The sequence below is a fragment of the Cebus imitator genome, unplaced genomic scaffold (genome assembly GCF_001604975.1).
Source record: "Cebus imitator isolate Cc_AM_T3 unplaced genomic scaffold, Cebus_imitator-1.0 Scaffold180, whole genome shotgun sequence".
NCBI classification, from domain to species: Eukaryota; Metazoa; Chordata; class Mammalia; order Primates; family Cebidae; genus Cebus; species Cebus imitator.
The window spans coordinates 2,205,454-2,217,950 of NW_016107495.1; the positions used below are offsets into that span (position 1 = coordinate 2,205,454).

The 12,497-nt window shown below is 41.8% G+C and overlaps 1 protein-coding gene across 1 annotated transcript in view; it reads left to right on the forward strand.

The window, feature by feature from the left end:
• The first annotated feature begins 8,052 nt into the window (after positions 1 to 8,052).
• PLB1 (phospholipase B1) overlaps positions 8,053 to 12,497 on the forward strand; it is a 138,549-nt gene continuing 134,104 nt past the window's right edge. The window contains exon 1 of the mRNA XM_017545647.2: positions 8,053 to 8,203. Within this exon, the coding sequence (XP_017401136.2) occupies positions 8,053 to 8,203 (151 nt within the window). The remainder of the gene's footprint in view (positions 8,204 to 12,497) is intronic.

A 12,497-nucleotide genomic window follows, 5' to 3' on the forward strand; every position in this document is an offset into this window, starting at 1 on the left:
ATTCTTATCTTATTCCCAAGTTCAAAAGGAAAATGTTAGGCTGGATGTGGTGGCTCACACCTGTAATCCCAGCACTTTGGGAGGCCGAGGCGGGTGAATCACCTGAGGTCAGGAGTTTGAGACCAGCCTGGCCAACATGGTGAAACCCCGTCTCTACAAAAATACAAAAATTAGCCAGCCGTGATGGCAGTCACCTGTAATCCCAGCTGTTTGGGAGGTTGAAGCAGGGGAATTGCTTGAACCTGGGAGGTGGAGGCTGCAGTAAGCCAAGATGGCGCCACCACACTCCAGCCTGGGTGACAGAGCCAGACTCTTATCTCAAAAAAAAAAAAAAAGTTTGATTTCTCATCAGTAAGTGTGGTGTTTGCTAAAGATATTTTTGTAGATACGCTCTATGAGATTAAGAAACCTTTATTCCAAATTTGCTAACAGGATCTTAAAAATTAGAAGTGGATGTTGAAATGTATCAAATGCTTTTTCTGTACTTATTGAGATGATTGCGTGACTTTTTTAATCTGCTACTTTTGTGAGTTAAATCAGTTGACTTTTATCATTTTGTTCATTTCTTTGGTCATTGCATATTAGATTTATCAGAGACCATACACTGCATTTATTTGTCCTGTCTCTTTAATCTCTTTTCATCAAGAATAATTCTTTCGGCTTTTTGTTTGTTTCTTTCGTGCCATTGAACATCTTCAGCTGGTTTTTTTTGTGTGTCCACATCTCAATTTGAATTTGCCTGAATTGTTTCATTGCTAGAATCAGATTAAACTTTTCTGGCAGGAATACTAGATGGATTATGTTGTGTCCTGGATATATCACGTTAGGGAACACAGTGATGTCCACGAATCCCCTTGCTGATGATGTCAAATGTGATAATTTGGTTAAGGTGGTGCCTGTCTGACTGTTTTCGCTTGTGAACATACCTTTCCCGATGTGGTTTATACATTATCCATAGGGAGAGACTGAGACTGTGTGACTCTCCTTTTTCCCAGTGATTTTTAGCATCCATTGATATTTTTTGCCTACATTTTTACCATGGTGATTGTAAAATGGTGATTTTTTCTATTTCTATCATTTCTTCTTCCTTCTGCTATTGTTAGCTGGGTTTCCTACATAAAAAAAGAGATCCCCTTTTCTCCCCTACTTAAAAAATATTTAATTGAACTCACCACTCCTTTTTGTCTTATCTTTTTCATATGAAATTCACTTATGGGAGACGAAGCAGGGAGGATAGCTTGAACCTAGGAGCTGGAGACCAGCTTAGGCAATATAGTGAGACCCCATCTAAAAAAAAAAAAAAATAGAAAATAAAAAAGAAATTCATGTATAGACTCTTATTAATCAGTGAGTTGTAATCCAGGCCTGTTATTTTTCATTTTGATGTCGAAGTTACTACAGATTTGGCCAGTGAGAGCTTCTTCAAGTGACTTCTGTGTCCCTATCCATTTTTAAGCACTTTTAAACTTCATGGTACAAGATTTTCCCAGCTAACCTTGTATTTCCTCATCCCAAACCTGGAATTAGCTGTTTCTTTGGGGCTTCTATTGATAGGGGTGTTATTTAGAAACCAAGGCCCAGGTGCAGGGAATGTTTGTTGCTGCTGATGTGTTATTGTCTGGGCCATTTCAGCAACAGAATTAAGAAATACAGTTTTCTTTTTAAAAAACACAATAAATTTATAAAGATATCTTTAATTTCAGGTAGAACTACACTTCTTCATTTCCTTCTTTCATTCCATATATGTATTGTCCTTCTCCCACAGTGTGAATTTGGGTTACAAACCTCACTGAATTTACTCATTTGCTGAATCCTACAATACATACAATACAGTACTGGAATTGCTGTGACAACACCGCCACCACATGAAGCTCAAAATTCCTTTGCCATTCTTCCCCTTTAGAATATATCCCCCTCAGGGTGATATAATCTAAAAACTGTGTTCAAAATCACTTGAATCCTTTTTTCCTCTCTGTATAATTATATAACCTAGTTTGCATACAGTCAAGTGTGTCTGTACTTACTTTTGTGTTCCTTCCATTCTTGTTTTTTACTAAGTTTTTTCAATATATAAAACATTAACATCCTTCAAAAGTGGAAACTGTATGAAAAAATGTACTCAGAATTCCCCTCCCCTTCCGCTACCCTTTCTATCCCATTTCTGTCATCCCTGTAGATAACCCATTTTATTAGTTTAATACCCTTTCTGTTTCTTTTGAGAAAATATATTCTTATTTTTCTTTATTCTTACACAAAAGATAACCTACTATACATTGTTTTTGCATTTTGGTTTTTTTTCACTTAATTATATATCCTGAAAATACTGTATCAGTAGTTCAGAGATCTTTGTTTTTTCCCAACTGCAGAACATTCCAGCATGTACAAGATATTCCACCAGCCTCCCAACATGACCATTACATTGTTTCCAATATTTTGCTGTTACAAATAATACTGTCATGAATAGTTATATGCATGTATCTTTTTCAAGTTCGGTTTATGCTAGGCTATGCATCTAACTTAGGATAAATTCCTAGAACTGGGATTTCTGGGTTGAGGATGAACACACATAAAGATTCATTAGATATTACCAAATTTCCCTCCATGAAGACTGTACCAATTTGCATTCCTATCAGAATATATAAAAAATTGTTTTTCCATAGCTTGAAAATAAAGCTATATTGACAATAAAGCATGCAGTCAAGATTTAGGGTTTTTGCAAATGTCACAGGTAAGAAATATCTTAATTTATCTTATTACAATGTAATTTGATTAGGTTCTCATATTTTTAAAAACCATATGGTCTCAAGGTTACAAAAAGCAATGGGAAATGAATATTTCCCTATTCAGTTAGATGATGGCATTTGGGAATCATACGTACATACATATGTATATATGCATGTTCATATTAAGGAAATCACCATAAATTTCTACTTCCTTGGGTTTTAATTCCTCAGAAATTCATAGTAAATTTTGTTAAAGGCCTTTTCAGCATCTATAGGAATAATCGTATGATTATTTATCCCTAGATCTATTATGTTGAATTATATTAATAGACTTGCTAATAACAAATGATCCATGCATTGCTGGCATAAAATCAAATTGATCATGGTGCAAATTTTTTCCTTTATTGCTAGTCTTAGTTTGCTAACATTTGTTTCAGATTGTTTTTCTTATGGGTTCATGAATGAGATTGAGTTGTAAGTTTCTTTTTTTTCTCTGTCCTTGCTGGATTTTGGTAGCAATGTTTTGGTCTCACAAAATGAATTTGGGAATGTTCCTATTTTTCTGTTTTCTGGAATAGTTTGTGATAAGAATGGACATTTTTTTCTTTTTAATGTTTGGTAGAACTCACCAATGAAGCCATCTGAGCCTGGAATATTATTTTTTGGTAGATTTCTGACTACTGCTTAATTTCTTTGGTGGTTATAGAATTAGTCATATTTTATTTTTCTTAAATTCACTTTGGAAAGTTTTATTTTTCTAAGAATGTGTCCATTTCGAGTAAATTTGCAAGTGATTCGGCATAAAATTTGTGTATGGTTTTCTGTTGTCTCTTCAATACCTGCAACTTCTGTAGTCCTGTCCCTCTTTTTGTTTCTGGTGTTGATTATTTGTGATTTAGCTTATCAGAGGTTTGTCCACTTTATTACTTTTTTCAAAAAAACAATATTTTATTTTTTGAGAAAGGTCTCGCTTTGTTGCCCAGGCTGGAGTGCAGTGGCATGATCGCAGCTCACTGCTGCCTTGACCTCTGGGCCTCAAGAGACCCTCCCTTCTCAACCTCCCAAGTAGCTGGGACCACAGCTGCACATACCACACCTGTTAATTAAAAAAGAAAAAAATTCTAGGGATGGGGTCTCACTATGTTGGCCAGGCTGGTCCTGAACTCCCAGGCTCAAATGATCCTCCCACCTCAGCCTCTCAAAGTGACGGGATTACGGGCATGAGCCACCACACCTGGCTTTTATTGCTCTTCTATGTCACCATTCTCTATTGATACATAGCAAAGTACCCCAAAATCGCAGGGACTTATAGTAGCAACCATTTTATTTACTCACAATTCTGTGAACCTACAGCTTGAGAAGACTTCAACATCTTGTCCCTGTTCCACATAGTGTCACCTGGAATTGATTTGGTGGATCCCAAATGAGATGTCTGGGGACTTCGTACCGAGACCTGGGTGTCTTCGTGTTCCTCCACTTGGCCTTTGTTTCTGCATGGGAAGTCTAGACTTCTTTACATGGAGACCCAAGTTCCCAAAAGAGCACGAAGCCACAAAGCCTTCTCATGTCCAGGCCCAAAAGTCATTTCTGCTGCTTCTGTGGGTCAATGCAAGTTTCTGGAGTAGCCTAGATTCAAGGTGAAGGAAATAGACTCCGCCTCTTGATAGAGGAATAGGAAAAGTCACATTGCAAAAGCGCATGTAGGATGAGAGGAAAGGCCGTGGCCATCTTTGGAAGAATATACCATCGTCTATATTGCATGTTTGTTTTCTAGTTCATTTATTTATGTAAATTTATCTTGCTTGGCACTTTTTTTTTTTTTTTTTTGAGATGGCGTCTCACTTGGTTGCCCAGGCTGGAGTGCAATGGCGCGATCTCAGCTTACCGCAACCTCTGCCTCCTGGGTTCAAGCAATTCTCCTGCCTCAGCCTCCCGAGTAGCTGGGACTACAGGCTGCACCACCATGCCCTTGCTTGGCATTTTTAACATGTTCTGAATCTGTGGCTTGATTACTTTCTTCAGTTTTGAAAACTTCTCAACCAGTATCTCTTGAAATGTTGCCTCTACTAGATTGTTTCTGCCTTTTCCTTCTGGAATGCCAGCGCAATGTTTGGCCTGCTCACTCCATGTACCTACCATGTCTCTTAACCTCTCTCCCGACTTTACCATCTTTTTGTCTTTCTATACTGCATTCTAAGTAATCTATTATTATACATCTTCTAGTTTATTCATTCTCCTTCGGTTATGTCTAATTTTCTGTTAAACCTGATCATTGAAGATTTTGAAAACTGGTGATTTTATTTTTCAAATCTAGCTTACATTTAGTTTCCAACCAAATTTGTAATTTAAAAAAATAATTTTGGATTCCCATAAAAACTTCAAGTTTGCCTTATTTTTTTAAAACATAGTCATTTTAAGGGCCAGTCACAGTGGCTCTTGCCTGTAATCCCAGCACTTTGGGAGGCCGAGGCAGCCAGATCACCTGAGGTCAGGAGTTTGAGACCAGCCTGGCCAACATGATGAAACCCCATCTCTACTAAAAATACAAAGATTAGCTGGGCGTGGTGGCATGTGCCTGTAGTCCCAGCTACTCAGAAGGTTGAGGCAGGAGAATCGCTTGAACCTGAGAGGCAGAGGTTGCAGTGAGCCGAGATAGCCTTGCTATACTCCAGCCTGGGTGACAGAGTGAGACTCCATCTCAAAAAAAGTCATTTTATAATTTTAAATTTTGATGATTTTTAGTATTCAAAGTCTAATATCTGCTTGTGCTGTTTTGTTTTGTTTTTTCCTGTTAATTCTTGCTCATAGCTACCTCATTTCTTTATGTACTGTACCTGGTTATTTTTTACTGTATGCTGCTCAGACTCCTTGAAAATGTACTTATGAGATTCTTTGAGGCCTAGGATGAAGGTGAGTGTCTTCAGAGAAGACGTAAGTGTTCATTCTGTTGGGCAGTGGGGATGTTATCATAAATTCATGGTGTGAGGCTCCCTAGAAAAAGCAAGCTCTATGCTAAGCACAGTTCATGCCTAACAGCCTTCCTTTAAGATGGCCTGTGCTATTTCTCCCATTTTACAGATAAGAAAACTGAGAAGCTTGGTAACTTGTCCAAAATCATCCAGCTAATTAGTACAGGAACCTGAGGTCAGTCCTGAGTTTGGATCCGGAGCCAGCGCCTTCCGCTGCCTTACAATATAATAGAGTTCAAGGGAAGAACCAAATTAGACTTTTATTTAAATGTTTAAATGGACTCAACAAGTAATACATATAAAAAGAGATTCCTGCTTTGAATGTTTTGGCTTATACAATTGAAATATCATTAACTCAAAACCGCAGTTGGCAAAAGCAATGATTGTATCTAATAAAATACCATTTTAGCTAGAATTTTATTTTCTTGGAATGGGTCAGGAGTTCCTAGAAGATTGTCATGTCTGTGGGAAAAACACTTGTTGCCTTGGTAACGTACGCATGACAGGCCTGTCAATGCAAAACCAGCAGTGGGAGCTGGGTGAACTCAGTGAGGAAAGGATACCTTTTCATTACTAAAACAAGCTAGGCAACATTGGTTTTGCAAGAGCCCATGATTATTCCTGGAAGTTGGCTTCCCTTCTCTTCCTGCAGGAAGTTTTCCCCAGCCTTCTAGAAATACTATCTTTTTTTTTTTTTTTAGACAGAGTCTTGCTCTGTTACCAGACTGGAGTGCAGTGACATGATCTTGGCTCACTGCAACCTCCACCTTCAGGGTTCAAGTGATTCTCCCGCCTCAGCCTCCTGAGTAGCTGGGACTACAGGTGCCCACCACCACACCCAACTTGCTGGTGTGTATGTGTGTGTGTGTGTGTGTATTTTTAGTAGAAATGGGATTTCACCATGGTGGTCAGGATGGTCTCGATCTCTTGACCTCGTGATCTGCCTGCCTCAGCCTCCCAAAGTGCTGGGAATACAGGCGTGAGCCACCGCACCTAGTCCTAGAAATACTGTCTTTCTAAATAAGAGTAGGAAGGGATATTTGAGAGCTTCTGGTGGCCCACGTCCTTCAAATTATTGATGCAAGATGGGAGAGAACCTGCTTGGTTCACACACCTAGTTGGTGGCATAGCCATCCCCTAATCTCTGGGGTTAGACTCTACATCCCAATGCCTGCATCCCCACCCCCACCCCTCACTTCAGCTCACACACTCATCTCCAAATGTCTGCTTTGAACAGTGAGCACATGTATGGGGTTTTCTCTAGAGCCTCAGAAGTTCTACTTTCCTGGGATATCATCTGTGCCTTGTAAATTTTTAGGACTTTCTTGTCAATCATCATTTTCGTTAAGTTGCAGTTTTGCTAATGTCAGTTAACTGAGCAGCCTTCTAAAAACCCAAGTTGGGCTGAGCCTGGCTGGTAGCTACTAAACCAAATGTTAAGGAACCCTCTGGGGAGAGAGAACAGATCCGCATAAAATCACCGGAGGAAGAATGAAGCACCAAAATAGGTGCAAGCAGCTGTAATAAAAACGACAGGATTCAGAGAACTAAGAGATGAATGTGGGCTGGAGGAGTCTCCTGTGGGAGGTGAAACTCAATTGCTCACTGAAGGGTGAGCGGGACTGAGATAAACACCAAGGAGCGGAGAGGGCAGGCGAGGGGAGGGCATGGCGTGATGGGTTTGAGGAGCAGGCTGAGCTGGAGTGTGGGGTTGGTGTGGGGCAAAGTGGAGACTTGAGGTAGGACAGTTAAGCCCCAGTGCAAGGAGAGTGGAGATTTTTCAGAGTGCCTTTTAGCTTAAAGAGACTCCTAAAATGATTTAATCCAAATCTTTTATTTTACATTTACAAAAACGAAACTGGTGGAGTGACTGGCCCAAGGTCATGTAGCAAGCCTGGAATTTTAATTCGCTATAGTGGGAAGTAGGGAGCTATAAAAGGTTCTTTAGCAGGGGAGTGGCATGATGCAAGTGGTATTTTCGGCAAGATGACTCCTCCAGCTCCAGACGTAGAAGGTCATGAGTCAAAAAAGGCATCACCTTGGTGAATAGAGCCCTGGATCATAGGGAGGAGCCCAGCAGGGATTCTGCTGGGCTCTGGGAAAGGTAAATGCTTTTCTTCATGCCTTAGGCCCCCATTTCCTCTTGCATTATTGCTTCTCTGGGATACATTATTGCTTCTCTGGGATGAGGGGTCATAAGCCTCCCTTCCTTCACACCACACCTTCGCAGTTTTCTCCAGGAGGAGACCTTCCTGATGGTCTCCCTTCCTAAGACTCCCTTCCTGTTGGGGCTCACTGATCAACACACCTGCCCCCATCCAACTTTGAGGAATCCCTGGTCCCATTTGAAGTTCTGGCCCATGGTGGCTGAGGCAAAGCTAGAGCTGCTGCTGATTGTGGAAGATGACAGTGTAGGAGGAGCCGGGGCTCTGGAACCTGCCATTGTCAAGGACTGCTTGTTCATCTTCATCATGGGACTGTCTTCTACAGGTTGCTCCTTCCTGGCTCTGGGTCAGCCTCACTGTCCCTGCCTTAGTCTGTTGTGTGCTGCTATAATACCACAGACTGGGTAATTTATAATGAGCAGAAATGTATAGGCTTGTGGTTCTGGAGGCTGGGAAGTCTAAGATTGAGGGACTGGCATCTGGTGAGGGCCTTCTTGCTGTGGCAGAAGACAAAAGGGCAAGTGAGGGTACAAGAGAGGCAAAAAGGGGCCAAACTCATCCTTTTATAGCAAACCCACTCCCACAATAATGACATTAATCCATCTGTGAAGGCAGAACCCTCATGACCTAATCACCTCTTATAGGTCCCATCTCCTACCATCTCTACATTGGGGATCAAATTTCCAACATGTGAACTTTGGGGGATGCATCCAAACTATAGCAATCCCGTGAGAAAGTTGAGGAAAATGTGATCCAAAAGTAAAGCATCCCCTTGTCTGAGGCCAAGGGCAAAACTATGAGTCAATTGTGAATATGTTATTTCCTGTTGGGACTACTTCCCTCTCTTGGGGCACAGGGTGTATGATATTGGATATCTGTGGGCATCAGGGAATGGAGGCAGGAGAGTGCACTTGTCTCTGCCCGGAATGAGGTCTGTAATTGGTGGTGAGGTCTCTCTGGAACCGTCAGCACAAGAGAGAGTATTTAATGAATTATGTTTTAAGATTTTTCAAACCACCTCAAATGATTTTTTTGTAATCAGACTAGAGGTTGTGTCTACCCACATGTTGTGACATTGGTGATCCTAAATCGTTCTTTGGCCAGCATTCCTCATGGCAAATCTAGAGTGACTGATGGTAATAAGGGCAGCTGGAAATACTGATCTATAGACATGGCAAAACAAAAGATTTCTTCTGGAAACTCTGGATAGAAGATGACACATGTAATAAGTCTTTCTATAACCTTCTTTTAAAAGGACTTTGGTCTCAAGAAAAGTGTACTTGACTAGGTTAAGGAGAATCCAGTTCTACACATGGCTTTCTTAATACCTTGCCAAATGGCCTTTGGCAGGTTTGCTAGTCTCTGTAGATCTAGTAAACAAGATGATCTTGAAGGTCTGTTCACCTCATCTACTCTAGAATTCTGAGACATACATTCAGAGGTCAACCCAAGCTACCTCAGAAGGGTTCTCCAGTCCTCATTCTCACCTTCCACTGGTGGCTGCATGTGACTGCCCAAGCACCACACTGATAGGACGCTGTGCTAACATCCTGTATGCCTTAGAGCACCTGGAACTTTAATGGAGCAGCCAGCCAGGCATGACTCATGGTTTTCTGACTCAGCACCCACAGCTAGTCACATGCAGCACCTGCTCACAGGTCCATGCAGCATCCTACAGTCCCTCTGGGTCACATAGGGTGACAGCTTATAGCCACCCTGTGCAGTGCAGCACCCAGTCAGCCACAGGACCTGCTTATTATTCAGAACCACGCAGGGGATGACACTGGCTGACTTGGGCCCTCACCTTCCAAGCTCACCAGCACAGCTCAGTGCTTAGTGGATAGCAGTGTTGTCCACAACCTTACTGGTGTGATCTGAATGCACTCATGGCTCTCTGAGCCTATAAAAATGCCAGGAGGGTCATAAACCTTGCCCCTAAGGTCACAGTGAGAGCATTACAACTTTTCCAAGAGCCCAAGAATTTAATGTGCACTGAAGTGCCACATGAGTTGGCCTTGAAAGTCCTCCCCGATGCCTAGGAGATGCTCCTTCCTTTCATCCAGGGAGACAAGCCACCTCTCCTCTGTGTATGGCGGCCCTCTCTCACTTACACAACCCTTTCCAGTTCTTTGATCCTCATAAAAACCCCATGAAGGAGACAGGGAAGCTAATCTTCTTCCCATTTTATAGATGAGGAAGTCAATATTCAGATAGATTAGATGCTTAATCAAGGTCACGAAATGACTGTAGTCCCTCAAGGAAGAGACAGGGGCTAGAAAATTGTACCCCAGGCACATCATAAGTATATGAACATCAAGGAAATCTATAAATTGAGAGAGCGTGCCCTGCTTTAATTTTGCCTTTGAAATCACCCCACCCATATGTGGCCAGCTGTTGGACTAACACACATTGGGTTTCCTCATAGAGTCAGGCTCCTAACCTTAGAAGCACATGAACATTACTGGCGGGGCTTTTCAAAACCCTGATGCCCATCATGGCCATGTCCCACCAGGCCAGTCAAATCTGAGTCTCTGCATTTGGGGGCTGGGCAGCAAGTGATGAGCTGAGAGCCACTGCTTCAGAAGGTACCTCCCTAAGGGAGAAGCACGTGATTTTACCTTGCCCAGGCCTGATGCTCCCATGGTGCTTTGTTGATTCCAGACCCCGGTAGTCACAGCTCTGTCCAACTTGGATGACTGATTTCAGCCGAACCTATTCCTCGGAGCATGCACAAGTGTTTTTCTCTTGCATTCCCATCAGGATGGAAAAGTACTTGTTTTTTTCCCCTGACTGCCCTGACGCAGGTGGGAGTTTTTCAAAGAGTTCAAAGCCCTTCACATGTCCATGAGCTTACGTTAAAACAACCTTTCAAAAGGGGGGAAGTTCCCTTGGGATTCCGTAGATTGGGGTTCGATGATGCCACAGTGCTTCAGTAACTTCTTCCATAATGCCTCAGGGTGCTATGGGAACAGGCACTGTACCTGGTGAAAGCAGAGAACTAGAGTGAGGTCCATGTCGCTCCAAGAGTTAGTGAGGCCAGGACGAAGAGGCACCAAGTTTCCCTCTGGATCTTCAGACACTTAACTTTTAGATCCCAGGAACAGCTTTATTGTGACACCCCAGAGTAGTTATGGATGACTCACATCATCAAGGTAAAAACATGAACTCCTGAGCATTTGTTATGTGAAGGAAATCCCAGAATATTGAAGCTGAAAGGATCTGAAAGATGTCTACGCCAACCACATCTCAGACGCTGAAATTATAACTAGCAATTTCTGAGTTCTTTCCAGGAGTTGGACACTGTGCTGCATGTTCACATGCATTTTGTTTTCATGCAACTCCATGGGGCAGGTATTATCAACCTTACCTCATAGGTGAGGAAAGTAAGGCTTGGAGAAGTTGATCAGACCAAGGATTTCCAAGCTCTTAACCTCTGCTTGGTGTATGTGCCACATGTTCACGATCCCCAGCCTCTGCTTGGACCAGTGCCCCGGCAGCCCATTCTTGTTTGGGTAGCTCCAGCTACTCTGCCAAGGGGCAACTTGCTTCTACTGGTCTAGTCCTGGTTTGAGAGCCACATACAGTGGCTCAAGTGGAACAAGGCTAGCCCACTTGGCATCCGACCTATCGGATCCTGAAGGAAGTTCTCATACACCCTCCTCAGCTTCTGTTTAATATCTATGTTTCAGTGCACCCTACTTACTGTGTTCTTTACTCCTGACTTTGTTTTGAGGCAGAATCTCACTCTATCACGCAGGCTGGAGGGCAGTGATGTGATCACAACTCATTGCAACCTCAAACTCCTGAGCTCAAGTGATCCTCCTGAGTAGCTGGGACTACAGGCACGTATCACTACACTCAGATTATTCAGTGTGTGTGTGTGCTTTTCTTTTCTTTCTTTCTTTCTTTTTTTTTGGAGCGACAGGGTTTCACCATGTTGCTCAGGCTGGTTTCGAATTCCTGGACTGAAGTAATCCTTCCGCCTCAGTCTCTCAAAGCATTGAGACTACAAGCCTGAGCCACTGTGCCTGGCCTTCTCCTGATTTCTTGCCTCCTTTAGGATTAAGTATTTTTACTGTTCAGGTTTCACCGCCCCAGCCTGGCCAACGCTAGCTTATGGATTATATAATTTTTATCATTATTTTGGTGTTTAAGGTGATAACATGCACCCTTGATTATTAAAGTCTAATATAAATCAGTACTTTTACCACTTCCCAGACAAGGGGAAAACCTTATGACAGTTTAATTCCATTTATTCCATCCAAATCTGTCCACAAAGCAATCTGTTTCATGTCTTTTAAACTCCAAAATATTTTTATTTATATTAGGGTTGACAAACTTTTTCCACAAAGGGAAAGGTCATAAAAGTTTGAAATTTATGAGTCACATATATATTCTATCACATTCTTTTGTGTTTTTTCTAATAACCCTTTAAAAATGTAAGAATGATTCTTATCTAGAGGTTCATATAAAAACAGGCCATGGGCAGATTTGACTTATGGGCCATAGTTTACTGTTCTCCAGTTTGTACAGTAAATATTATTTTGGGTTTACCTACATAGTTATTCTTTCTGTACTTCATTCCTTTTTTACATCATCAAGGTCCCAACTCGGATCGTTTTCCTTTTGGCATTTTGCCT